At 48.2% G+C, this 27,634-nt stretch overlaps 2 protein-coding genes across 3 annotated transcripts in view; one reads left to right on the plus strand and one right to left on the minus strand.

Moving 5' to 3' along the window:
* The first annotated feature begins 259 nt into the window (after window positions 1-259).
* Window positions 260-9,453, plus strand: KCNS1 (potassium voltage-gated channel modifier subfamily S member 1). Its single transcript, XM_075108831.1, has 2 exons — window positions 260-1,249; window positions 6,762-9,453. The coding sequence occupies exons 1-2, from the start codon at window positions 284-286 to the stop codon at window positions 7,215-7,217; spliced, it is 1,422 nt and encodes a 473-aa protein (XP_074964932.1). The 5' UTR covers window positions 260-283; the 3' UTR covers window positions 7,218-9,453.
* Window positions 9,454-21,751: 12,298 nt separating this feature from the next.
* Window positions 21,752-27,634, minus strand: part of STK4 (serine/threonine kinase 4) — a 47,885-nt gene continuing 42,002 nt past the window's right edge. The window contains exons 11-12 of one of the 2 annotated variants that reach the window (XM_075109082.1): window positions 24,832-24,997; window positions 21,752-24,071 (exon numbers count right to left, since the gene is read on the minus strand). In XM_075109082.1, coding sequence (XP_074965183.1) covers window positions 24,839-24,997 — 159 coding nt within the window. In that variant the 3' untranslated portion in view covers window positions 21,752-24,071; window positions 24,832-24,838. Of the gene's footprint in view, window positions 24,998-27,634 lie in introns of both variants that reach the window. The other variant, XM_075109081.1, reaches the window with a different exon arrangement.

A 27,634-nucleotide genomic window follows, 5' to 3' on the forward strand; every position in this document is an offset into this window, starting at 1 on the left:
AAATTTTAAGAGTATAAAAAAAAGTGAGAAAAAGCTTGACCTGGAAAAATAATTGGCTTTTTTTTTTTTCTTTTTCCCCTTCCATACCAATGAAGGACAACTGCTGAAAGCTGTTTCTCTCCCCTCCCCTCTCCTTTGTCCTCACTTTTCCAAGTGCAAACATCCCTTCTCACTCCTCAGGGTGCTTCTGGCCCTCTCCCTCCAGGAGCACCCGGAGCCCTGCATCCCCTCCAGCCCCGCTGTGTCTCGCCCACAGGTGGAACCAGCTCCCGCTCTGCTGATCATGGTCAACAAGACCTTAAATTACTGGGGTCCTGGTTTTGAGGAGGACGTTATCAACATCAACGTGGGGGGTCTGAGAAGGCGGCTCAGCTCCAGCGCCCTCTCCAAGTTCCCCGACACCCGCCTGGGACGCCTGCTCTCCTGCGACTCAGAGGAGTCCATCCTGCAGCTCTGCGATGACTACGATGTGAGTGCCAGGGAGTTCTACTTTGATCGAAACCCTGGCTTCTTCCTCTATGTGCTCCACTTCTACCAGACGGGGAAGCTGCATGTCATGGAGGAGCTGTGTGTCTTCTCCTTCTGCCAGGAGATTGAATACTGGGGCATCAATGAGTTTTTCCTGGACTCCTGCTGCAGCTACCGCTACCATGAGCGCAAGCTGGAGAGCCGGCACCACAACTGGGATGAGGAGAGCGAGGTCAGCAGTGTGGACACGTCCCCTGATGAGATCTCCGACATCAACCACGACCTGCTGCGCTACAGCACGCTGCGCTGCGGCAACGTGCGCAAACGCCTCTGGCTCACCATGGAGAACCCCGGCTACTCCATCCCCAGCAAACTCTTCAGCTTTGTGTCCATCAGTGTGGTGCTGCTTTCCATAGCCACCATGTGCATCCACAGCATGCCCGAGTACCAGGAGGTGAATGAGAAAGGCAACATGCTTGATGAACCCATCCTGCACAAGCTGGAGTATTTTTGCATCTCCTGGTTCACCTTCGAGGTGTCTTCCCGTCTCCTGCTCTCCCCCAACCCCAGGAAGTTCTTCAAGCACCCGCTGAACCTGATTGACATTGTCTCGGTGCTGCCCTTCTACTTCACCCTCTTGGTTGACGTGACCATGGGCAGTGACTCAGAGCTGGGCAACCTGGGCAAGGTCGTGCAGGTGTTTCGGCTCATGAGGATATTCCGGGTGCTGAAGCTGGCTCGGCACTCCACCGGACTGAGGTCGCTGGGGGCCACCTTGAAGGTAAACTGGCTCTCTATCTCCTTATCTACTCCTGTAGTCTATGGGTAAGAAGGAGACCTCTGGTATGGCTGGAGGATGTGGACATTCCCATTCCCAGTGAGCTATCAGCTCTGGGTAGTGCCTGGCGAGCATGCCTGGGGTGGTGGGCTGGGCTGTTGGTTTGTGTGTCTGCTAAAGCAACCGAGTGTGAGGAGCACTGCATGAGCCCTCTTTGTACACCCACTCAGAGCAGACAGCAATTCACCCCATTGCTCATGGACTTTACTTCATGCAGAACTGGTGCTTCCAGGGAGTCAGCCACCCCTTCCCCACCATGGTGTGCAAGCCCCGTTGCACAGTGTTGGGCTCAGCCACGCATGGGTGGATGGTGATGTCCCACCAGCAGGGGGTCGGTGCCTAGCCAGGCTGCGAGCGTTCTGCTGAGCAGGGACCAGGCCAGCCAGCAGCTGCTGGGTATATCAGCACCAGTGTGTGTGGCTTGGAGCGCCTCCTTTCCCCAGTCTGGGAGAAGGGGAAGCCTCCTAAGGGCATGCTGCCCGCTGGCCAGAGGCCAATGTCCAACCCTTGGTGTCTGCCCATCTAGAGAGACACAGAGATCCTGGTCCAGCTGAGTGGACACTTGGCTGCTCCAGGGTATGATGAGGTTGGGACTGGCACATGGTTAACCGTGGGTGGTGCAGAGCAGCAATAGAAAAGCAGGTTAGCTGCAGGACCTGGGACAACCAACCCAAGGCAGGGTGTGTGTCCCCAGCAGAGCCTGGGCTACCAGCAGCTGCTCCTCAGTGTGCTGGAGAGGCTCAGGGAAAGCATGACATGAAGTACTGGGGAAGCTGGCCCCAGGACTATGCCATCCTCAGGAAGAAGAGCTGGATGAGATGCTGAGACAGTGAAGGACCAGGATCCAGGCATGCTGGGAGGTGGCAAACCTGCAGGTTTGGTGAGAGGAGGTCCTTATCCTCCATGGCATGCCCCAAGGCTGCATCTCTCCAGACCTCCTCTGCAGCACCCCCAGCCTCCTTACACAGACCAAGATCATCTGTGACAAGAGTCAAAGCGTGAAGCTATCATGAAATCCTCACCAGCCTGGCGCTGTGGCCCAGACCTCCAGACCAGCTCGGCTGCGCAATATGAGCCAGCCACAGTACCCCCTGCAGCTCTCAGCTCTCCCCCACCATCCCTCCCTCCTCCCTCCTCCCTCCCCCTCTTGCTGAGGGCCACGTACCCAAACCTGGGGAGGGTGAAACTGTCCCCTCACCTGCTGTGCTTACACAGAAAATCCAGCCTGATGCAGAGGCCAGTCAAACTCAGCCTTTAATTGTCTCTGATTCTTGATGACCACATCAAGAGAAATCCTAAAGCCGATCTTTGAGCCTGCCAAGGTGCAGAGTGACACAGGCTCCCAATGCCCCATCACACACAGGGCTTGTGCTGGGCACAGGGAGGGGGTCACCAGGGCAAACATCTCCTTTCCTCATGGGACTGCCTCTCATCCCCACATTTAAACCAGAAGACTGGTTTTCAAGCACTGCTAATGAAATATCCCTTTGCTTCTTCATCCTTCAAACAAAGGCTATGCCAAACCAATGGCCAAGGAAAGCAATCTTCGTAACAGAGCTTGAAATTCAACCAAAGGGACACTCTCCTTCAACTCAGCACCTGGCAGGGGCCAGAGCTGCAGCTCCTGGTGCTGCTCCCACTGAAGGGCCATCACAGGGATGAAGCAGCCACAGCTGCAGCTGGCGACACCCCGTTTCTCACTGCTGCAGCCATGGCAGGGCTGGCATGGCATGTCCTGGTGCCGGCAGGGCTTGACTGCCAGGGTTGGATCCATTCCTGTGGGTGAGCCATGGAGAAAAACAACCCTTGAGTGTGGCTGGGGATGAAGATGGGCAGTAAGAAAAGTATTCTGCCAACCTGTGCTGTGAAGCAGGACCAGCCCAACACTAATTCTGCAAATCCCACAGAGCATCAGAATAAATGGGGGGAAAAATTCCTGGCATCCTCAAAGCATGCTGAAAATGGGGTCAAAGGAGGTTTATTTGAAATGAAGATGCCTGAAGTCCTACCTGCATCATACTTACTTCTGAACACTCACCTTGGAAGAGCAATTAGCAAGTGACAGGCCTATGTAACACTGCTTGCAGAATTTAAACAAAATTGTACATGTGGGAAGGGCTCCCTGAACCCTTTCTGTGCTCCATTTAACCGTGAACAACACATTGCAGCAGAGCAGGGACTAGTGGGCTCATCTGCATGTTATTAAGCAGCAGACAAGACCCGGGGAGCCAGCAGCATCCTGGCTCCGGCCTCTGCTGAGCCGCTGATTCACCGACGGACGTGCTGGAAAGTGCTGCTTCCCGGGGACTCCGGAGCCAGCTGTAAATGGGGATGAGCGAAGACACAAATCTGACGCAGCAGCTTGGCATTGTGATTTACTGGGCACATAAATTACAATGTCTTGTTAATCATAATTTACTTCCTATTGCAAGAGCATAAAGCAGCAGAGGAGTAAAGGCTGTTAACCGCCAGGAAGCGGGAACGATGGCTCTGGCAAGCCGAGTAATTGTTCCCCTGCCACAAAAGTGCTAGCAGAGGGATTTCTGTCATTTGTGCATCATAAACTCTGAACTGTCTTCAGATTGCTTGGGGCCTGATCCAGGGTCTATTTAATTTGAGGAGAGGCTTCCCACACGTCTCTGCTCTTCCTCCCCATCATGCACAATATCCATTACTGTTACTGCAGTTTCCTGGGCACGGGCTTGGTGCCTGTCTCCCACTGGCAGTCAATAGGTGTTAGGCACTGAGTAATTTAGGCATCTGCAGGGATCTATAGAAGTTGCTGCCTGTCCCCTTAGAGGCCTAAATACACAAATAGGTTGGAAGAGCCAGAGCTGCACATCTCCAGACAGCAGATGCATCACTCTGCTGTCACTACCGTGGGCCATCTCCGTGCTGGGTCCCCACACTGGTATCTCCAGCCAGGCCCAGATGCGCCCTTCCATTTCATTTGTCTTCTGCTGTACTGGAGAAAAGATGCACGTTCAGCAGGGGAAGGAGCCCCTGCATCGCCCACAGACGTCCCAAGGGCAGGCAGACCTCCTGCCAAGGCAGGAACCCAAAGAGACTGCTACTGGGGCGGTGGTTTCCCTGGAGCATCGCCTCCCCCAAGACTGGCTGCTTGCTAAAACTGCATCCCACCTAAACCACAGCTAAGCCTGTGTCCCCACTCAAACCCCAGCTGCAACTGCCTGCCCCTGGCTCAATGAGCGAACCACGTTTTGAGGATAAATGGTTGCAAATAGGTGGCAGCCAGTGCCTGAGGACCAGCTGGGAGATTCCTGGAGCCTCTCCTGTGCTGCAAGCCCTGACCCTGCTTGTAAATTAAAGCAGTAGGAGCTATTGAGCTGCCTGACTTGTCCCTTGCCTTCACCCTCCAACACATCCCAGTGCCATAACTGATATGCTTTAAATATGTATAAGGTTATTCGGCTCTGCTGCTCCCCAGCTGGGACGTACAGACGTGCTGTTAAGCTCCAGCCAGGAGCAAGCCCTTCACGGCCAAGTGATATGTTTTTGAAACTCAGTGACTCTGAGCTGTTTGTCCTTCCCAAGGAGCTGCCTCAGAGCTGCTATAGGGCATTTGCAACCCAGGCGATGGCAGAGGAGGAGGACATTATTTCCCGTTGGTATTACTGGCTTTAGCTGAGCAGCTTTTGCCAGCAGTCTAAGCAAAGTCTTCTCACTCCCTGCTGAAAATCCACCTCCTTTATGTCTTGTCTTGACCGTGGAAGCTCTTTTCCCACATCTTCTGCTGTTTGTTTTGCTCAAATGCTGCTTTGTTTAGTCATTATATGGTCTCCAATGAAGCATTCTCTGGCTGTTAGAAGACTGGGGAAAAAACCCTCATGATCAGAGCTCTGCTTTCCTTTCCCCAAAAGATGAAGAGCAAGCTGGCAGATCGGTGGTCAGAAACATCCAAGAAATTAATTTGTGACAATCAAAAAGCGAGTGGACTAGCCATGCTGTGAGGATGGCTGTGGCTTTGGCACTGGTGGGTGGTTAGCCTGCCAGAAAACGGGGGCTCTGCGGTCCCCTCCCAGTCTGTGAGGGTTTAAGAGCAAGCTGTGCCGGGCGTCCCCATCCCCGCTGCATGCAGGGCTCATGGCTTACCAGCTGCAGGGCAGGGGTGGGAGCTGGGTGCTGGATTTGGCGCACGTGCCAACTCTGGCCCATGGCAGTTTGCCTGGTCCCAGCTTGTCCTGTGGCAGTCTCCTTCCTGGCATCACTTGCTGCCTTGTCCCCAGACTGCCCACTACCTTTTCCCACCCCAGGGTTCTGGCACGGGTTTATATTTTGCTCAAAAATTAAGAACAACCAGGGAAAGACTGCAGAAAAAAAAAGTTTTAGTTTGAAACCAGAGAAATGATAGCTTCTTCAAGGAGCGTTGCACACCTCTGCTGCCAACCTGTCCCCCGGCTCCCAGAGCCCTCAGGGCAGGGCTTGTCAAGCCAGGGGGTGCAGCACCCCATGGGGGTGGGTGCTGAGACAGCCCACGCTGATGTTGGATGGATCCCTGGACTGACCTGATGACCAGGGCAGCTTGGATTCATGTCAGCTTGGAGGTTCACTTTGAGTCTCCTATAGAGAAGCAGCAAAACCTGAACGGAAATGTAATTACCTCAGAAACCATAGTTTCTGCAAGAAAACACTCACCCCGGAGTAAGCCCCTCTGCCCTCCAGCCATCCTGCAGACACCACGGGAGATGCCTTGCTGGGCTCATTGGGTGCAACGTAAGAGCAAAAGCCTCCTGACCTCTGCTAGCTGGAGCACTCTGATCCCTCCCACCCAGGTGTGTAATGGAGGGTTACATGGACCCTGGGACTGTAGATGGTGTTGGGGTATAGGAGGGAGCAAGTGAGTCCCTGGGGATCTGGTTGTGGGGTCGCCTGGCAGCTGGGGAGCCTGGGGCTGAAGAGTTAAAGCCAAGCCTGCAGCAGAGGTACGCATCCTCCCTGCGAGAACATTGCCAGGTTCTCAGGAAAATACAAATTGCTTCACTTAGAGGCTGCCTATTAGGTGGTTTTTGGGAACCTGCCAAGATAAAAGAAAAATGTGTCTAAATATCGTTATCCGAGATCAGTTTGGCGTGAGTGCTGGAGGCAGGGGAGTAGCCTTTACTTGGGAACCCTGGCTGGGAAGCACAGCTCCCCTTTCCCTCCCAGCACTGCCTCCCGCTCACAGGCCGATGGAGGGCAAAGGCGCAGCTGTGGATGCCAGGGCTGCTTTCCCAGCTGCTCACTCTCCCTGGGTGTGGGTCACCCACACACCCCCCAACCCACCTCAGCCCAGCCCCACAGCAGGACATCCCATGGCAGAGATGGCACCAAGATCCTCAGTGGAGGCATGCAGGGAATCTGTGTGCAGGGCTGTATTTGTGCTACGGGATCCCAGTGTCCTGGCCACGATGGATGCGGTGGCACCCGCTGACCACTGCTCTGCTTTGCATTCCAGCACAGCTACCGGGAGGTGGGGATCCTGCTGCTCTACCTGGCCGTGGGGGTCTCTGTCTTCTCTGGCGTGGCCTACACCGCTGAGAAGGAGGAAGATGTTGGCTTTGACACCATCCCGGCATGTTGGTGGTGGGGCACAGTCAGCATGACCACTGTGGGCTACGGAGACGTGGTGCCTGTCACGGTGGCGGGCAAGCTGGCTGCCTCGGGCTGCATCCTGGGGGGCATCCTGGTCGTGGCACTGCCCATCACCATCATCTTCAACAAGTTCTCACACTTCTACCGCAAGCAGAAGGCGCTGGAGGCGGCTGTGAGGAACAGCGGGAAGAAAGACCCCGAGGACATGGAGAGCACCTCCAGCCATGACCGAGACTCGGAGGCTCTGAGTGAGACCTCCTTGGGCAGAGGCAGCCCTGACCGCCGTGGTCTGACCCCTGGCACCCACCCCGCACCCTGACCCCACCGCACCGTGGCACTGGGGCGCGCACAGGACCCACTTGCTCACGGTGAGCATGGCACGGCTCTTGCACCGGGACACGGTGGAGGAGCCAGGCTCTCCCCGTCTTGCACCGTGCCTGGCATTACCCCTGCCCTGCGAAGGACAGGAGGGGTCGGAGGAGATGCCCAGCAGGTGCCGGCTGCTTCCAGCCCCCAGGGCACAGTGGCCGGGTCCATCTGGATGTGTCTCAGCCTTCACCCAGAGATGGCCCTGCTCCCCTGTGGCTGCAAACAGAGGCTGCGGCGCTGGACATACCCCTGCCAGAAAGGGAGTGAGGAAAAAAGAACTACAGGTGATCCCTGATCAGGCACTGTCCCCTCTGCGTGAAGGGGGATTTTCCTCTGCCCTGCGGTTTTCTGTTGTCCAGGGTGAGGTCAAATAGCCTGAGGGTGAGGCAGCCCCTGACGAGGCTGGCTGCCCTTGCGGGTCCAGTGCCAGGTTGTCATCAACTCCAGTCCCAACGTCGTCCTACCCTGAGCTGGAAACAGCCTCAGAAGGGTCAGCTGCCCCACTGGCCATGAGGGAAAGGGGGTTGGAAATTAATCTGTATAGGAGGAGCTGTGGTATCCCGCTCAGGGTAAGCCCCACTGTCCCCAGCCCCTGCAGTGGGACTGACTGGACCTCACCTTCCTTCCATTACAGGTGGGGCTTAACCACTCTCCTGCAGTGCCACTGCTGGGACTGCCAGGGATCTGGGTCTTGGGGATGTGCCGGTAGCGTGACACAGCCAGGAGCAGTGTCAGTGCAGGGGACACCAGCCAGGGATGGCTGGGCAAAAGGACTGCTGTCCTCTGAGGCAGGAGCAGCTAGAGGGGATCAAGCTGGGGAACCAAGGGACCACCCCAGGTGGGGGTGTCCCCACCAAGCCCTTTGTTCCATGGGGCTCCATGCCAGGGGGTATTTGTTTCAGAGGATCAGCTGGTCTGTGGCCGCTGGCACCCAGCCCCTGGGGCAGAGAGGAAGCAGAGTCCCTGCAAAGGCCTGTTGGGGAGCAGACCTGGGGGGCGGATGCTCCTGGGCATGGAGAAGCTGCCTCTAGCATTGCCATATGTTCGCAATTTCCACTGCGGGAAGAGCTGCCAGGGAGCCCAGGGGCTGCAGCAGCCTGTGGTGGAGTAGGAGACATGACCAAAACCGGCTGGGTTCAATACATGCCCTGGTCCCCCTTGCCACAAGCCTCAGCCTGGCTTCGCTCTCCTGCCCTGTCCCTCCCTGCCTTGGGGTCAGGCAGGGGCAGGAGCATTGTAAGGAGGGTGGTCACACTGCCCCAGGCATCACCTCTGTCCCCACGGGGAGCCAAGTTCCCCGGGTGCCAATGCACTCACCTTCCCTCTGCAGGGAGGGAGCTCCCCCATGTCCACAGGAGAGCCGGGGCAGAGGGGACCTTGCACTGCTCCTCATCACCACAGCCTCTGGGCACCCCACAGCCAGGCAGGGAGGTCCTCCCAGAGTGCTGGGCCCCCTTCCTGCCCAGACCCCCCACCCAGCTGAGCACGTTCGGGGCGGCCCTCAGCACAGCATTAATTCCCTACAGAGTTTTTCCTTTAACCCCAGTTCTCTGGAAATTGTGCAGCTCCTTTGTGCACAGAGGAATACACCCAGCAATGCCTGTTCTGAGCAGGAAAAATGTGCACCCTGCAATCACCTAATTAGCTCAAAAATATGTTGATGGCTGCAGGATGGCCCCAGGCACCTGGATTGTGGTGTTTGCCCCTGGTTGTCCTGGCTGGCTTTCGGCACAGCCGCTGTTGCCGGTTCTGGCTCTGCCTGTAGCGATCTGCTGATCACGGGGAAGAAAAACCAAACCAACATCTGCAGGTCCAGCCTTTCTGAACCCCAGTGGGACTTGGGGAGGGGTTCCCAGGGAACAGCAGTGTGGCATGGGAGGGTGCTCATGCTCCTGGTGTCATTGAGTCTTCCAGTATCGATGGTTTGTGGTCTGCTCTGCGCTCATTTTTACTGCAAGCTGGGACCAGCGAGCTCCATCGTCTGCTCCCACTGCACTGTACTTGAATAAAGGAAGGATTTTCCCCTTCTCTCCATAAATATTCCAGTAGCAAAATGTATTAAAATGTGAAGACTAAATTACATGTATTAATTAAAAAGCATTATGCAAATAATTAAAAGAGCATGTAAATTAATTTTCTATCTATGCATGGGATGCATATTGTATATTTTATTAAAGACCTAAGTGACCTGCTTTGGAGGCTGGTTTTCTGTTCTGCGGCAGCTTGGTGTGCCTGTGCTCGTGCAGCACTTTGGCTGAGCTGGGGCCGGGTTGGTGGATCAGTGCAAGCAGCCCCCGGGGAGCAGGAGCAGCCAGGCTGCTCCCAGAGTGACTGCAGGGCCCTGGGAGCCAGCTCCAGGCACCGCCTCGGAGCACAGCTAAGCTCCCACCCAGACAGCCCTGTGCCACCCCTGCCCTGATGGTGGGCGACAGCTAGTCCTCATGCCTGGAGCGCTGGCGTCATCCTAGCTGGAGCGTTTTGGATAACCCTTCTCCCAGGAGGCCCAATGAGCCAGGTGTTCCCAGAGCGCAAGTGAATGGGTCAGAGCTGGCAGATCTGGGAAGAACTGCACAGGGAGCCAGGCATCGCGGCTGGGGGGGAAGCGCAGAGCCGCTTTCAGAGGGAAAGGATCACAATTACCGTTAAAAATGCAGGGTGATTCCCAAAGCAGCGAGCTTGCCCCATCCAAGCATGGCTCATTCCTCCATCCCATTTGTTACACACCCATGGAATCTGGGAAGCCTGTGGGGAGGAGCAGAAATCTGCACACACTGCGATCAGCAGTGCCGAGGGACACAGACCTGAGCCACCAGTGTGAGCAAACCCAGCCCTGGGAGCTGAGGGGCAGCAGCCAGATGATACTCCCCCCAGTAGCCACTCTTGTTTTAGGAAACAGATTATAACCCCACACTTGTGGGCCATGTTTTGGACTAACAGTAGAAAAGGCTCCGTTTTAAAAGAAAACATAGTTTAGGTAGCAAGTGTTAATTGCTTAACCTTGTCAAACACGGTTTTAGGCACACCTTTGCCAGCAGAAGGCTGGAGGGCATGTGTGCACGTTCCCTGCTGGCTTCCCAGCCATTTCGCTCGCAGCTGTGGCTGTTAGCGAGGGCAGGGGACCGGTGCCCGGGATGAGGAGGGGGTACAGCACACTGCAGCTCTGGAGACTGGGGAGGAGCTGCTCCATCATGTCACAATGATGGACACAGGGCTGTACAAGGAGTGTAGCAACATCCATGGTTGGTTAATTCCATCACCCTGGTTACATTTCCCCCCTTTGAAAGTTTTGAGATTATTTTTTTCTCAACACTTTCATTACATACTAGTAATCAATATCCTACCTCTAGTTACCCTATAACATCAATGCCTGTTAACCTCTATGCGATAGGGATCTCCCTATCAAAATTCTCTGGACCATATTTTCCATCTGCCAGTGCAAGAGTGACCTTTCGAATCATTGCCACCTCTTTTGTTAGAACCCTCTTTAGACAATAATAGACAAGGAGGATTGTCAGAACCACGACCACCAAGAGCAACACCGTGCTTATTATAGACCTTACCCAAGAGCTGAGAGTCCATCCCAGTCCATTAAATATCTTATCAATCCAATTTTCCTGCATATCCTGTTGAATTTTGTGAGCGCCTTTTTCTACTTGTCCTAACAGACTCAAATCACGTTCGACATCCTGAGTTACATTTGGGATACGTATGCAGCAATGATCTATTCTATCCTTCAGATATCCACAGACTCCATATTCTTTTAGCAAGAGCATATCTAAGGCCATCCTTTTCTGCAATGTCATTCTTGAGTGGCCTGTAATTGCAAATTTAATTGTTTGAATCCTTTCTTGGTTACACTAGCCAACTTTTCTACTTGGCCAGTTAACCTACATAACCAAGCCCTATTCCTGGAGGTTGACAAGGGAGCTAGTAAAGATTCGAAAGCCCACCCAGTTCTTACTCTTGCAGAGGGTTCATTCCATTCAGCATCATCAACTTGTGACCTTTTTGTCTGCACTAATTTTACATTTTCAGCACTCCCTCTAAAGGGAGCCTTTTTCCAAACTGGGCATAACGTAGGCACCCCTAGGGTAATTTGTTTCACTTTCCCATCCACCGGTAGTGGGGTGGACCAGGTCCCATCACTCATTGCCCAAACTAAATGTCCTGGACTCTAAATTGTAGATCTTCTGCAATTGAATATTGTCCTTTTCGTGGCCTTATATGTGTTAGTCAATTGCAAATCATTTTTAAGTCCCCTACACCAACATCCATACTTCAATGCAGCTGCCAGAGGTGGAACATCTTGTATTGCTTTACTAATGGTGCTACAATTATATACCTTTTTACAATCCCACCAATAATGTCTTGTTTCTGTGAAGTGCTTCCCCTGTCAGCGACTGGGAAAGCTGAGAAAATCATTCCATCCCAAGTAAAACACCAAGGGACATCGGCCGTGTACTGAAATTGGGATGAGACAGTCATAGACCATGCTGAGTCCTGTGCAATCGTTTGATTAGTTTCTTCACACTTCCATTCCATGACCATTTGACTAACATTATTCCTGACTGATTCAAGATAAAACCAAACTCCTCCTGGTGCGGAGCTCCAAGGATTAGGCTCACTGTTTGGTCTAAACTTAAGCTTTAACCCCAATTTTCGCATTCCTCCTCATTCTTTACTGATTCTTGTTTTGATTTATATACTACTTGCTCCTGCCAACCACTTTTAGGGACTTGCTCGCAATGAGTACCATCATTATCAGGTTTTGCATTACTCAAATTTGTTGTCAAGATTCCCCATGGAATTGATTCACCTACAGCTCTTGGAATTGGAAGACATGCAGTAATTTAAGTTATATTCTGCAAATTAGCAAACTCTTTTATTGGTCCAATCATCAGATTCTCCTCTGACATCTTTTGCGGAATCTCAACTATTTACTCTGCTGTTGAAGTTTCCAGAGCCTTTGTGTCCACAATTCCAATCATTAACATTATCAATACCCATCTCCCTGTCATTTTATAACAACAATCCCCTTTTTTTGATCCTCACTTATCTCCTCTTTTCCTACAGAGAAGTTTCCACACCAAAACAAACACCCATTTACAGAAAACTTATACATATTTTAAAGTCAATTTAGCAGTCTCAGGGTCTCTATTGACAATTTTCCATGATGGTGCTTTCTTCACTCGAGCGTAGTGTACCCATGGTTCCCCTCCTTCTACTCGGATTGCAGTGTAGGGTGTTAACAGTACCTGGAAGGGTCCGTTCCACTTCTCCTGCAGTGGTTCAGAGTTCCAGGTCTTTATGTACACGAGGTCACCTGGCTGACACTGATGTATAGGCGTATCCAAGGCAAGCGATCTAGTCAGCACAATATATCTCCGGAGAGCTCCAAGAGTTTTTCCTGAAGAAACCAAATACACTTTTAAATCTGTTTCCCCTGCTACCTTCATATCCCCTGGAAGGAACGAGAGGAATCTGGTAAGGTTTGCCATACAAAATTTCATATGGACTCACACCATCCTTGGATCTCGGCTGAATTCTAATTCTCAGAAGAGCTAATGGTAAGGCTTGTGGCCGTCTCAAAGACACTTCTTGACAGATTTTACTTATTTCCCTCTTTAGTGTTTGGTTCATCCTCTCAATTTTCCCACTTGATTGTGGTCTCCAGGGGGTATGCATGTCCCATTTTATACCCAAAATTTTACTAATCATCTGTTGAACTACATCTGCCACAAAATGTGGTCCTCTATCAGAGGACATACCTACTGGGACCCCAATCTTGGTATTATTTTCTTCAGCAATATTTTAACTACTTCTCTAGCTTTGTTGGTGTGGCAAGGGAAGGCTTCTGGCCATCCAGAAAAGGTATCAATCAGCACTAACAAATACCTGTCTCCACTTCGTCTGGGTAACTCAGAAAAATCAATTTGCCAATAATCTCCAGGAGAGTTTCCTTTTTTGTTACTCCTAAAGGTGGTTTCTTTTGGTCAGGGGGTTATTTTTAAGACAAACTGGACACTTAGCTGCTATGGATTTAACTATTCCTGTCATCCCTACACACACTACAGATGTTTTTAAACTCAAAACCATAGCATCTATGCCCCAATGTGTTTGCTCATGCTTTTCTTTTGCAAGTTCTGTCATAATTTGCAGGGTTATTTTTACCTGTTTTTCCGGCGTTATCCACCATCCTTCTGTATTTTGTGATGCTTCCAATTGTTCTGCTAATTGCTCATCGAATTTATTATACCTCGGTCTCAAGTTCGGAATTTTTACCTGTTTTACTGGTACCAGTGCAAGGATACCCTGTTCTGCAGCCTCCTTTGCAGCTTTATCTGCCAGTCGACTACCTATGTTTCCAGCTGTCTGTTTAGAGCCGTCTGACCGAACTGATGAGCCTTGCAATGCCTTACTGCCACTTCTTTTGGTTTCTGCACATCTTCCAGAAGTTGGAGAATGTCTTCTTTATGCTTTATCGATGATCCCTGGGCTGACAGCAGTTCTCTTTCCTTCCAAATAGCTCCATGAGCACGGATCACACCAAATGCAGATTTGGAATCGGTCCAAATATTTACCCTTTGTCCTTCTGCCATTTGCAGAGCCCGCCTCAGTGCCACCAGTTCTGCTTTCTGTGCTGAGGTATTAGCAGGCAGCGTCCCTGACTCCAGTACCCTGGTGGTGGTAACGACAGCATATCCGGCCGTTTGCTTCCCTTTTTGCACAAAGCTGCTTCCGTCTGTGACCAATTCCAGATCAGGATTTTCCAGAGGTTCATCTCTCAGGTCCTGGCTGCTGGACTAGACTTGTTCAATAGTTAGCAGGCAATCATGTTCTAAATTCCCTGTCGGATTTTCTGCTGACAAGAACATTGCTGGATTAATGATTGCTGTGGTTTTTAATTCTACATCATCTTGCTCCAATAAGACGACCTGATATTTCAGCGTTCTGCTCGGGGATAACCAATGACCCGCCCTTTGCTCTAAGACAGTTATTACCATGTGTGGTACATATACCACCATCTTTTGACCCCTGGTCAGTTTTCGAGCTTCTTGAATCAGCAACACTATTGCTGCCACCGCACGCAAACATCCCGGCCATCCGTTACTCACGTTATCAGGTTGTTTGGAAAAGTACCCCACCGGCCGCCTCCAGGATCCCAACCGTTGTGGCAGCACCCCGAGGGCCAGATGTTGCTTTTCATGTACAAACAACTCAAAAGGTTTGGTCAGATCAGGTAAACCCAGTGCAGGGGCCCTCATTAGGGCCTTTTTTTGTTCTTTGAATGATTTCTGACACTCAGGTGTCCAAGTCAAATACCGATCTTTAGATTCTCTTAAAGTTTCATATAGTGGCTTCACATACAGTCCATAGATCAGAATCCAGAGTTGACACCATCCAGTCATCCCCAAAAAAGCCCTCAGTTCCTTCGGGCTGCTAGGTTCAGGAATTTGACAAATGGCTTCTTTCCTTTCATTTCGTAATTGTCTTTGTCCTTGAGATACTTCAAATCCCAAATAAATCACTGCTTCTCTTTTTTTTTCCCTATTTGGCCTTTGTTTCTGGAAACTCTGTATCCTCCTTGGCCCAGAAAATTTAATAAGCTGATAGTAATTTCAAAACATTTTTTCTTCACTTTCTGTCACTATCAGAATGTCATCCACATACTGTAACAATGTGCCTCTGCCTTGGTTCTGTTTTTTCCATATCTCTAATTCTTTTGCCAGCTGATTCCCAAATATCGTAGGGCTATTTTTGAATCCTTGTGGAAGTACAGTCCATGTTAGCTGTGTCTTTTGTCCTGTGGAGGGGCTTTCCCACTCAAAAGCAAATATGCTTTGGCTTTTTATATCCAGAGTTATGCAAAAGAAGGCATCCTTCAAATCTAGTACAGTAAACCGTTTATGCTCCTCTTTTAAAGGAGTCAGCAAAGTGTATGGATTAGCCACTACCGGATGTGTATCTTGGACTATCTGATTTATAGCCCTTAAATCCTGAACTAGACGATATTCCTTGCCTCCAGATTTCCTTACTGGCAATAAAGGAGTATTATATTCTGACTCACATTCCACCTAAAGACCATATTCTAAAAATTTTGTAATTAACCCCTCTAATCCTTTTTGAGCCTCCCACTTAATAGGGTATTGTTTTTGTCTTACTGGCTTGGCTCCAGGTTTTAAAGTTACTTTTACCGGCTCTGCCAATTTAAATCGTCCTGGAACTCCACTCACCCAAACCAAAGGAATTAACTGCATTTTCCACTTCTTTGGGACTCTGTTCCTCCTTGGAGGGATCCTGTAACATAAACACTCTCGCCTCTATGGCTTTTGATTCGGGTATTAGTAATTTACTCTCTCCATCTTTAGAAGTTATTTGTGCATCTAATTTACTTAATAGATCTTGTCCTAACAGAGGTAGTGAACATTCAGGCATATACAGAAACTGGTGAGTTACCCAGTATTTCCCCAATTTAAACCTTAATGTCGCTAAGAAAGGCCAATTTTCTTTTTGCCCTGTCGCACCAACAACATCTACTGATTTATGACTAAATTTCCCTTTACATATATTCAATACCGAATAAGTGGCCCCCGTATCTACCAAGAATTCTACTTTTTCTTCATTCCCTAGCTTCAGAGTAACCAGGGGTTCGGCTAGGGTTGATTCCCCTGGTCCCCTTCATGCTAAGCTACTTCAAGCATTTTACCCAAATCTCTAGGTTCAGGTCCTTCCAATGAATATAGAGGCCAATTGTATTGCTGCTTCTGGTTTTTCTGGGTCCAGATTAGTATATTTTCTGGCAGTCACCTTCAGTCTTTCCATAACGGCTGAAGGGATCTCATTTAATTCTTGTCTCACTTCATAAATTTTTGACCAATTTATTGCTTATGTCTTACACCAAATAAAATCCACCTCTGATATCTAGTCAACGTCCCCCTGGGTCCCAGTTGATTAGGGTCCCACTCGGGATTTATAGATGGAAAATTCTGGTCCACTGTCCCATAAACCCCATTAGCATGTGCTCTCACCACCTCCCTTCTGGCTGGATTCAATACCATTTTCTTGACAGTTTCATCAAGCAAAGTATCCAATATCACAAGTAGAACAACACTTTTTCAAGTTCTCACCACATTTTCCTCCTTTCAAAACCACTGCCATAGAATCTTGTGGCCATATCCTACACTGTTTCTGCCACTCTGGATGATTTCGCAGTGTAAAGAACAAATGAACATGTGCCACTTCCTCCCATTTACCTTCCCTTTTTACAAAACAGCATTAATTGCAAGATGGTATTATATTGCAATGTCCCTTTTTCTGGCCATTTCTCCCCACCTTCCAATCGATACATTGGCCACCAATGATTGCAGTATTCAATTAATTGTTTCTGAGTCAAAGAATCACCTCCCAGATCTTTCCAATGTCTCAAGATACATCCCAAAGGTGATCTTTGTGGGATAGGTCTCTTATGCAGAAATGTGCCCATTCTCCCAAGAGGCTGACTAGTGGGTGTGATCGTGCCCTGTCACAGGCACTAGTCAGAGGGACCCCAACCGCTGCTGAAGCTCCCTCTGGGATTCCAGGCCCGTGCTGGAAATCCCCCCCTAACTGCTCGGGACCCTAGCCCAACCCCGCAAGGCTTTCGCAGCATCTTATAGGCAGGCGTCACCTGTGGGGCCTCCTACCCTGTAGAGGTACCTCTCAGCCCAGCTCTGCGTAGCTTTCGACGTGTCTCATAAGCAGGCTGGTGGGCCTTGCCCACGTTACTCCCTTAAAAGAACGCCTTGCTACCTTTCCAGGGGACTTGCTGGGAATTCTTCGGTCCGGGGATCAGAGGTTCTCCCCGAGAATCCCTCGTTGCCGGCTGGAGGTCCCGGGATCCTGCAGATCCGCTGAGATTCACAAGCGGGGTCCCGTCTGGGTTGCCAAAACTGTCACTGAAATCGGGAATCCACCTTGTAACACCAATGTAGAGTTAAAGCTTATTCACAGCGCCGGATGCACGGGGGATCACTCTACCTAACGTGCATACCTTACATACCTTTCCCAAGTGATTTATATAGATCAAAAATATACATACTCTTTTAATCCGTACATATTCAGTATTATTCCCTTTGGTGATTGGTACAAACTTGCTCACTTTGCATGTAAATTATTGCGCAGGCTCAGTTGTCCTTTCCCATTGTTCTCATTTGAGTAGGAGGTATTACTTGGGTCGGTGGTCCATGAGTCCGTGGTCGTGATCTCCCCCTGCCGGAATTACCTTTTACCTACTTGGTTCTTAATCTGGGCAATCCTGGCCAGTTTTCTCAGTCCGCTACAAGAAACCACATTTTGTCATCCTTTTCTGACAGAAACACATTGTTTATAGTTTTGTTTGCATTAATGATTACCTAGAGACTAAAATACAGATCAACGAATACACTGATTTGTACACTCCATGTCCCTGGACTTAATGTCCAGTTGGACAGGGCTGTACAAGGAGTATAGGAACATCCATGGTTGGTTAATTCCATCACCCTGGTCACAATCACACCAACAGCTGTGTTCATCCCCCTTTCATCCTGGTTGCTTTCATTAGCTCCAAGTATTAAAGCCAGGAGGGCTGAAGCCCACCCAGACTAACTCAGGCTGGCTTGTGCAGGCCAGAAGCTGTTCAAATACCACAGCTGTGTTTAAATCCCACCTCCTGGCATGGAGAATGTCCCCTCGGCTTTAGTGTCCCTAATCACATCCAGCCTCTGCTGCTTTCCTTGCTGCAAAAGCAAAGCTCAGACCAGCTCCCAGCACCCAGCCAGCAAACTGCCTGTGATAGGGACTGTGGTTACCACAGATGAGAGCTATCCCTGATTAAGCTGCATTATCACAGGCCGCCTCTGGCCAACACTGCTTGTAGACTTAGAAAAGTTCAGTAGCCCCTTGGGAGGTTTAAGAGAGCCCTAGGGACAGAAGTACACAACACCAGGCTGCCTAAGGCAACACCTTTGCACTTGCAGAGGGTTTTAAGTCCCCAGGCAGAGGCTGAGCACACGAGGAGCAGCATTGCTAGCCAAGCTGAGCAAGCCCAGCGCCAATTTTCTCTCCAGAGAGGAGGTATCCCACCAGTGTGTCCGGCAACTTCAAGGGGGTGGCGGTACTTTGGAGGCTGGCTCTCCTGTGTTTCAGGGGTGTAGTTTGTGCTCTGATGCTGCTTGGGCTTTACCCTCCTTTATCCCCAAGGCAGAACCAAAGGCTGAGCTCGTTCCCAATGCTGTAAGTGGCCTCTGATGCTCTGAAATGAGGGGGGTGTCTCTGGGCTGCTTGTCTTCAGGGGACTGGCTGGGGAGGGGAAGACTTACGCTGCTCCTCCTGCATCAAGTGCATTCCTCCACTAGATGTGACAGGAGGGGAGGATTAAAAATAGAGTTTAATCTTTATTTCTTTGAGAGTTCCTCCATTTAAAAAAATCCACATGCTGCTAATGTTTCCAAGGCAAAAAATCCCCCAACTTGGGGGTTAAAAGCAAGGCAGGACCCTCCTGTGAGCCCCTCTGGTGAGTTGCAAACGGCAGCTGCTCACGGAGAGGGGCTGGTGTGTGAGAGCTCCAGGCTCAGGTTTGGGAAAGCCACGAAAGATGTTTTCTTTTTTTAGCCTTCTGCTCTCTGTGAAGACATTAGGATTTATATGGCTATGAGTAACTGCACTAGGAAAATCCTCCCACTGCTGTGCAGGCAGATCTAGCAGAGCTTGAGCTCTGCAGAGCAGGGAAGAACTGGGTGCAGGAAGGTGCCCAGCACCAGGGGAGTGGGCGATCACAGCCCACGTTCGCGTTAACAAGACACTTCTGTGCAGTGAGGGGTTGCCAGGACTGGTCTAACTTACTATTTCTAAGGCAAGTAGGAAATTCATGTTCTTTTGCTAATCCCTAATCAGTTTTCCTCAGTGACTGTGTTTTCATCGGGTACATTGGGTAAATCAATTAAACACTTTATCAGGTTATTTCTACAAAAGCTGCTCTCTACACTCACAAAATGATTGATGAAAGAGTGACTCTCTTGCCTCCAGGGAAAGGTGATTAAGGAGTGACCTTATTAAGCAATTTCATGCAGCTGAGGACTAGACAACTCTGCTCAAAGGGACAAAGTAAACTTCATTTCTTTTGTTTAAAACTTCTTTGCCAGTTTTCAGATTCGTGATGACCCTGAGCGTGGTCTGTGCACTGGGCTGGTTATTGGAAAACGGGGAGATTTTACAGGGCTTGGTCTGTAGGAGGAAAGACTCCTCACTGGCAGCGTTTCTGGGATCTGTCCTGGTCATAGGCTCCTACAGCCCTGCTCATCTCAGTTCAGGGAGTAAAAAATCAGAGCTAACTGCTTGGGTATGTACGTGTTAAATCAACGTTACTTGTAATTCCTGCATTTGCTGAACTATGTATGGAGACCAGTAAAGACAAACAATGCTATAATTCACTTTTTTTTTTTTTTTAAACAAAATTGTGCTAAAACCTTGTAGTAAGAAAGCCCCAAGGTCTGCATAAACTCATGGGTTCACTTTAGCCTTTATCTGAACCGTAGCTATTAACTTGGTTGTAGGGAACATATAAACTCAAGGCTTTTGTTCTGTTTGAGGTAGCTGAATGAATAGCCTTGAAGGTGCGGAATTAAGTTAACCAAATATGCCTAGACAGGTCACACAGTTTCAGGAAATGAAAAACCACAGGCCAGGCATGCAGGGAAGCACAGTACCAGCGATGCACATTCACATACAGACACAGAATCTGGTGAGGGCAGCAGAGGGTGAAAACTGCCCTCGGTCAACGAGTGATGGTCCACAGCTTGCGAGCCTCTTGGGGCTGAGGAAAGGCTGTCCTACAGCTCAGCCCCCCATTGACCGTGCAGAGGCAGGTCTGCAAGAGACTGTTCTGTGGCAGTGACCAGCCTGGATGGGATTCTGGGACCCTGGGCTCCCTCCGCTTCCAGTGCTGTATTGATTTCCATAGGGACAACCTAGACAGGAGCAGAACAGACTGTGCTTCGTAGATAGAACTGAACCGTTTTAAAGTTTTTGAACAAGTTGGCTGTCTTCCTGGGCTCTTAAATTAAAGGGCAATTAAGTCACTTCCAGTCTGGAAAGAGCTGATGGGTGTTTCCTGGTTTGACTCTTTAAAATTTTGCCAGAGTGATTAATGCAATGAAAAATTGTCAACTCTCAAGTCAGGGCTGTCAGCCAACACTCAAAAGCATTTATCTAAAGCACATGCTCAGACTCTTTTGGCCTGCAGACAGGAGTAAATGGGACAAAATGAGGGTGTAGGAAAGAGTAGATGGGCATAAAGGACACCAGCACAGCAACATCTGTACCTTAGTGCTGATGATCATTATGGGAGGAAGGGAAAAACTGCTGGTGCTACGGGCTTTGTGGAAAGTTGACATTTCCCCCCATGGGTGAGAAAAACCTGGCCAAACATCAGTTCCAGCTCATGGCTACTTGTCAGCGTTGGTTTTGTTAGTTACATGCAATTGGTGTTTGTGCAGCAGGTGTACTGCTCCCAGCCAGAAGGGTGCACACGGGAACACTGCCCTGGTGCTGCTGCTGCGCTGCCAGTACAACCCTCCCTTCGTGCCGGGGCTCTGCAATATCCTGGTAACGTTGCTGAGAATATGCAAGAGCTCCAGGCTTTTCCAGTTACTAGAAATGCCTGCGGTCTCCCTCCCTTTGATTTCCACACTCCTTCCTAACATTTAAGAGCTCAAATCTATTTTGTTTCTTCCGGGATTGCTAACCAAAGCTGACTCCTGAATGAATTCTGTCTCTGCTTCGGTTAGTCATCCCTTCAGGACAGATTTAGTAACTGCTCAGGGAAACCACATGGAAGGCAACAGTTCACCGTTGGAAGGCAGCACCCACTCACTGTCAACTTCATTTTTTTCTGAGCTAGAAAGCTGAAAGTGCAGCAAGTCAGCCAGAATTAGGCGAGTGAGCCTCTAGCCTCACCTGTTGTGTAGGAAGGTGGATAAATTGATATATACCTAGTCCCAACCTGACTGCAGGCTGCAGTGTGAAATAACAGAGCGGAGACAGCGAGTATGTAACAGGAGTGTTCACCCTCCCCATCTGCCGGAGCACCCCTTGGGGCAAACGAACCTCCTGCACGACTGCAGCTGCAGGAGGGGCTGCCAAAGCTCCTCGGCGTGTGGGGAAACAGCCTGAACCTCCACCGCGTGTCCTCCTGAACTGCCACAGAGCTGGCAGCACGCGGACCGGCCTCTGAACCGAAACAAATCTCTCCCTGAGGTATGGAATTAATAACATTTTAAGGCTAAAGAATTGCCTGTTCAAAAGTGTATTTCTGATGTGTTTACTGATTGTGTTTATTAAAGCTTGAGTGCTCCTCCAGAATTTTGCATAACATTGGCTGACCAGAGGCACATCATGTTAAAACCTGTCCTGGTAAGCAATAATACACCAGAGATTTTAATGCATAAATACGAGTCATGACACTGATGCTTTCATATAAGGACAGTTTATTTGCCCCTTTGAACAAATAAGGCAAGATATTTGAGAAAGATCAAACAAAATCTCCTGTATCAAACTCAGAGAAATGCAATAAAATTTACTGTTTCATACATATACAAACTGATGACCCAACATTATATATACAAACAACCAAGTCTTAGAAAATAGCATTTGAAGTCAGCACTTTATGCCAGTGTTGCTAATTTATTTGTTACAAAAAAGTTAAAGCTAAAAACTTCACATTTTTAAGTCTTACATGACTGACACCATCACTGTCTCTGGGTTTTAGAAGCAAAGATAATGGTTTGTCCAGAACACTTTCAGCAATGCAGATGGGCCCAAGGAGCACATGAACGCAGCTTCACAATTAAGCAAGCTTGTTGCTTGCAAACTTTGTCAGAACAGCTTTCCCTTAGGGTACAAGCCTTGGCCTTAGCCTGGAGAACTCAGAGATGAGTACTGTGAGCAGGTACTGTGCTCCCAGACGCTCTACAAAGGGACCAAAAAGGGAATTATTTTCTCAAACAGATTGAAAATCAGTGAAGGAGAAAATAATTCCTCTGCATTACAGCTCCAAGTGCAAGAAACATCATCAAGTCTCAGCCACTGAAAGCATTTAAGAAAGGTTCAAAGACAGTTAAGCCATTGGACCAGTTTTACTTATTTTGGTTCATTTGCTGTATTTTAAGACAATTACATCAGCAGAGTATTTCAAGAGCGCTTACATTCAGTTACAGCAGTCACAGGTTGCATATTCCATAAATAGACACCACCCTGTGGTGTTTCACCTAAGACTTGGGGTTTCTAATGCCCTCCGATCACTAGAAAGTTACCTACACAGTGCAGAGGTAAAACTACTCCCAGCAGAATCTGCTTGATCCACGCCACCTGCAAGCAGTGCCCTGTTTACCATGTCACATATCCATATGTCTATCACACCAGAGGTGTTGGGCCAGATCCATCCAAGCGATTACCACTAGATCCAACACTTGACCAGACAACTCCCTCCTAAGTTGTGGGAGTTTCTTTGATGCAAAGGACTCTCATGAATATTGCTCATAATAAACACAGGTTTAGGGCAAAACGTATTGCACAGATTCCAGATGAGCACTGTATGAGCCCTGATGTTCACACAGCGCTTCACTAGACCCCATTAGAGAGTCCAGACTAAGGGATTTTAGCCTGTTAACAGCAACAAAGCTTTTAGCTACTTGGGTGTTCCTAATTCAAAGCTTTCCTGACGCTTGAGGCTATCAAATAGCTGGTTATTCCAGGACGCACTCTTACTTCAGCACCCTAGATACACTGCCTACTGCCTCCCTTTCCCCTTAAGGACAGCTGGTTTGCTGATCTCTGGAACAGCTGTGTGTGCACTGCGTGTCAAACCGAGACAAACTGAGGCAACCAGATCTGCAGAGGGGGTAAAAATGGCTTGGTTCCTTTCACAGCAATGGAATATACCTGTTAACAGTAGCCAAGAGTCTGCTCCAAGGGGAAAAAGAGCCTATGGAGGCATGAAACGAACACTTCACCTCTCTAGCAGCATTTGATTCAGGAGACACTGCTATTTACTTTAATTATCTGGGTGATGTACCAAGGCCTATTTCAGAAGAATGACATGGAAACTGTCCCCTCTATCAGAGCAAAATAAAAATAAATTGGGAGAAATACCAGCTCTGTCCAAATCTCTCATCATATGCTAGATACCATCTAGAACTGTGTAGCTCGGCTGTTACAGCCCATGGGGCAGAGGCAGCACTTGGTCCCTGCCCTGCAGCTAGGCTGACCTCTTTGCCGCTTCTGTTTTGCTCTCCACTCTAGCAGTGTGAGTTCATTGCACCATCCTCACAGCGATTGTACACGCCGGGACATTTTCGTTGATTGAGCTATGCTGGGCAGGAATGGCAGGGAGATTTAAAGAAAGAACACAAGAGCATCTAGAGGAACTGAAAGAGAAGAGACAATCTCTTCCAGTAGGACATCAGCAACTGTCTTCTCATCCAGCTCAACTCCGCCTTTGCTCCACCACTGTAAATGCACATCTTTGTTAATTCAACAAAGTATTTTCAGCTCAACTTTTCTGATGTGCTAAACCTTGCAGAAATGTGAAGGATTGTGAAATTAAGTTTTTATTCAAGCATCCGAAAATGTAAATTTGAAATGAAGCCTATAAAATATTTCACAAACTGTGGAGATTTTTAAGTCCTCTCAGACACAGCAGAAGTACCTAATTCCTGAGAGAGGTTCACACAAGATCCACCCATTCGAATACAGTTTCCTCTTCTGGTACTCCACCGTCAGCAGGGTCTCCCTGAAGGATTTCCAAACAGACAGACGAAGGGGAATCAGATCACCGATTGGCTTTTGGTTTTATGTCAGTGTGGATTTTAAATTACAGAATGTAATTTCTGATGCAGGCACAATGTGCTTTATCTACTTGTACTAATTCATAAAATACACAAAAAGAGGACAAAACTGAGGTCTTAAAGAAACCACACTTGCTTAAAGCACACAGTGTAAGGCATGGGGCTTATTACAGGCTTTTTAAACATGAGATTTAAGTTTCTTTCAAAAGGCTGGAACAGTTTGTACATGTTTTCAATTGCTCTCTTCAGTGACCTAAAACTTATCAGTACCTTAACAGTAGCAAGATAGAGTTAACAGCTTGGAATTGAGTCTGTGCATTCACAAAGAAAAACAAAACCAAAAAACACAAAAGATGCAGCCATTAAATACCACAATCCATATTAACTTAAACCAAAATGGACTACTGAAAAGAGAGTGAGCCAACTTTCATTAGCCTATCTCTATCTCCTCTGATTTAAAAACAATGCCTCTAAAAACAGTAACAAAACTCCTTTGCGATAATGGTTTAAATATATGACTAACATTAAAACATACCATCAGGATTTTCCACTTAATGGCATTCCTGAGTTCACAAAGGTGCTATGGAAAAATAAATGAGCAGAAGTATTGCCCTCTATTTTGCTAGCGTATTTCAATAGAAATCAATATGTTTAGTAGTCATAAAAGCAAGGAGCTGATTGTTTGAGGATGGAAGAATATTCTACCAGTGGCTCAGAAGTTCTGCTGCCGCCGTTTCTTGGCTTCAATGGCATCAAGGATCGGCTGCCGCTTTGACTGGTACTTCTGGCGGATTTCTTCAATCTCCTGCTCCATCATGGGGTCCAGGGCTGAAAGCCTCCTCTGAAGTTCATCAACACTCCAAGCCTTTAGCTAGCAGGAAGATGAAAGAACAGACATTGGCATCAGTACAGCCACTATCCACACATCTACAGGGATTTTGCTGCCCATCTGATGGTTACAACGCATCTTCCAGTAGGAGAAGGTTGGAAGAGTGCTGCTGCAGGCTGCTGGCCTCCTCTCTGACTGTGGCTGGCATGAGCCTCAGGGTACTGGGCTGCTTTTGCTCATTTTACAGATATATTACATGCTCTGTTTAGTGATAGCAAGAGGGTATAAAACAAACAGTGAAATGTTTCCCCCACTGAGTTGTTTTTGTAACGCTTCGTTTTGCAGGCTTAGAACAGAAATACCGTATTGAGATGGAATAGAAGTGAAGTTCTCTCCCCCTCCCCTTTCCTTCTAACTAAACTTCCTTCTGCTAAGTGACAAAGGGAGACAGAAGGGAATAGGAAGAAAAAAAATAATTGACAAAAGTAAAAAAAAAAAAAAAAAAAAAAGGATTTATGTACAATCGGGCTGAATCTCAATCACAATGAGGAATTCAAACTCCTCTAAGTTACAGATCCCAGAACACATACAACAGGTCACTGTGGGTCAGCCTCATACTGATATAATATGCAAGCACAATTTGTATTTTACTGTACACGTGAAGATGTCAGGCTAGTCTGGACAAGCTTCCCTTCACTGAATTCCCTATCTGCCTGCCCTTTGTTTAATTGGTTCTCTTGTGCGTGCCAATTTGCTGGTAACTGGCACAAGAAAGTTTTATTCAGTGATTAGAGATGTCAAGCCTGGGATGGTTTAGATTGTCTGTAGCTACACCCTTTACGTAATATTATAATATTATAACCTGTAGAACAGAAGGGACTTTAGGATTACAGTAAAAAATATGGACACTGGAAGGACTTCAAATGTTCACCTAAGCACCAGTCCTTTTCCCATCCAAGACCAAGCGATCCCCAGAAACACATGGGAAACACCGTTTTACAGCCACTGCAGGAAGACAGGAATGACTGTTTGCGCCACCTGCTTTCAATAACCACCTGCTGTGGAAATTAAGAACATGCAAAATAATTTGGGTTTGGTTATTTTTTTTTGTAAACAAAGAAGTGCCAATTTTTAGACTTCCAACAAATGTCATAATTGAGTGACTGAGTCTGCTGTCCTGGTTTAGCTGTTAGTCCTCTATCATGGTTGTTCTTCAAGCCATTTCTGAACCAAAACACAGAGTGAAACCTTGCTGCCTATTACAAGGCAACAACTGAATTACTGGCTGTTGAATGGCAGTTGTACAGTTTGCATCAGTCCTTAAAAAGTATGTAAATACTAAAATACAGAAATCCTGATCCTTCTTCCTGAGGTGAAAGAGATACCAGTCCCCAAACCACAGTGTCATCGGTTAGTTGATTTCTCACACGGTCTTTTGAAATTCTTTAGCATATTCTGCTAAATAAGACAGTTCCTATTTGCAGTTACAGGATCACAAATCCACTTTAATAATCTAGGCACAAGTGAAACAAGTATGACTGTATACCCTTTTTAGCAAGGATATACAGTCATTTGGCCTCTCCAATCAGCCAACTCTTCATTAGAAAGACAAAGCACTTCCTCCACCAAGATATACATTATTTATACACATTAATGCAACTTTACCAGACAGCAGTTTAAGTTGATGCATGGCACCAGTTGCCTTTTCACACTAATTTATTATGGAGCAGGTAATTTTTCAACATCCCCCCTCCTCACGGTCCAGGGAATTGAACACTTGAATAAAAATGCAAAAAAGACGACAACATTAATTCAAGTACTGAACACATATACTAAACAGCTCTATCAGATCAAATGGCTGTCAGCTCTCACAGAGTACCCAGCGCTAAAATACTAAACCAGAGTTTTGGAATGGATTTAAACCACCTTGCTCATGGCTTAAGCCAACTATGAGGTGTCAGAAAGCGTCCCGAGGCTGCAGCCTTCCATGGACACCTTTTGAGCATTCTCCATCACCCTCCCAAAGTGCTGGGTGCTGCTTACAGGCAGAGAGAAATCACCAGCGTCAACGGACCGGAGGGCAGAGCAGACTTACGGCAATGGTCTCTCCAGACACCAAGAATGTGGCAGTAAGAAGAAAAAATTGCCCTATGAATGTTCCTGAACGCGATCTAGCATCATGGGACATCTTCCGTGGATACTGACACACAAAGTCTTTCTGCTAACTGTAAGCAACTGCTTGCCAAGGGACGCAATGGCTTTGACAATTCCTGGGACTGTGTTTGTCAGGGCAGATGGCTAACAGTATGGAAGATGCTTAGAGTACAGCTAAGTCTGGAGTGGGCAAAAGCCTACATATATATATATATATATATATATATATAAAAATATATATATAAAAATACAAACAAACTGGGAAGTGGGCTACCTGCACAGATGCATAATGCAGAACAAAGTAGCTACTCAAGGAGACTGACCATGGGTTAAACAGAACAGGGATGGTGGGAGAAGGAGGAGAGGCAAGGTGATGCAGTGCAAAAATCTAAAAGCACAGAAGCACATCCTGTGCGTAATGCTGTGTGTTGATGAGGATGAACTAATTACAGAGTTTTTATCTGGAATAACGTCAGCGTGACTGTAAATGCCATGCTATTCCTAAAAGAGGCAGAGAAGCCAAAG

Source organism: Phalacrocorax aristotelis, chromosome 13 (assembly GCF_949628215.1).
Source record: "Phalacrocorax aristotelis chromosome 13, bGulAri2.1, whole genome shotgun sequence".
NCBI lineage: Eukaryota > Metazoa > Chordata > Aves > Suliformes > Phalacrocoracidae > Phalacrocorax > Phalacrocorax aristotelis.

Coding starts and splice junctions, on each gene's coding strand:
- KCNS1 (XM_075108831.1), top strand. CDS start 284: ATGGTCAACAAGACCTTAAATTACTGGGGTCCTGGTTTTGAGGAGGAC. Junction 1,250..6,761: donor CGCTGGGGGCCACCTTGAAG/GTAAACTGGCTC, acceptor TTTGCATTCCAG/CACAGCTACCGGGAGGTGGG.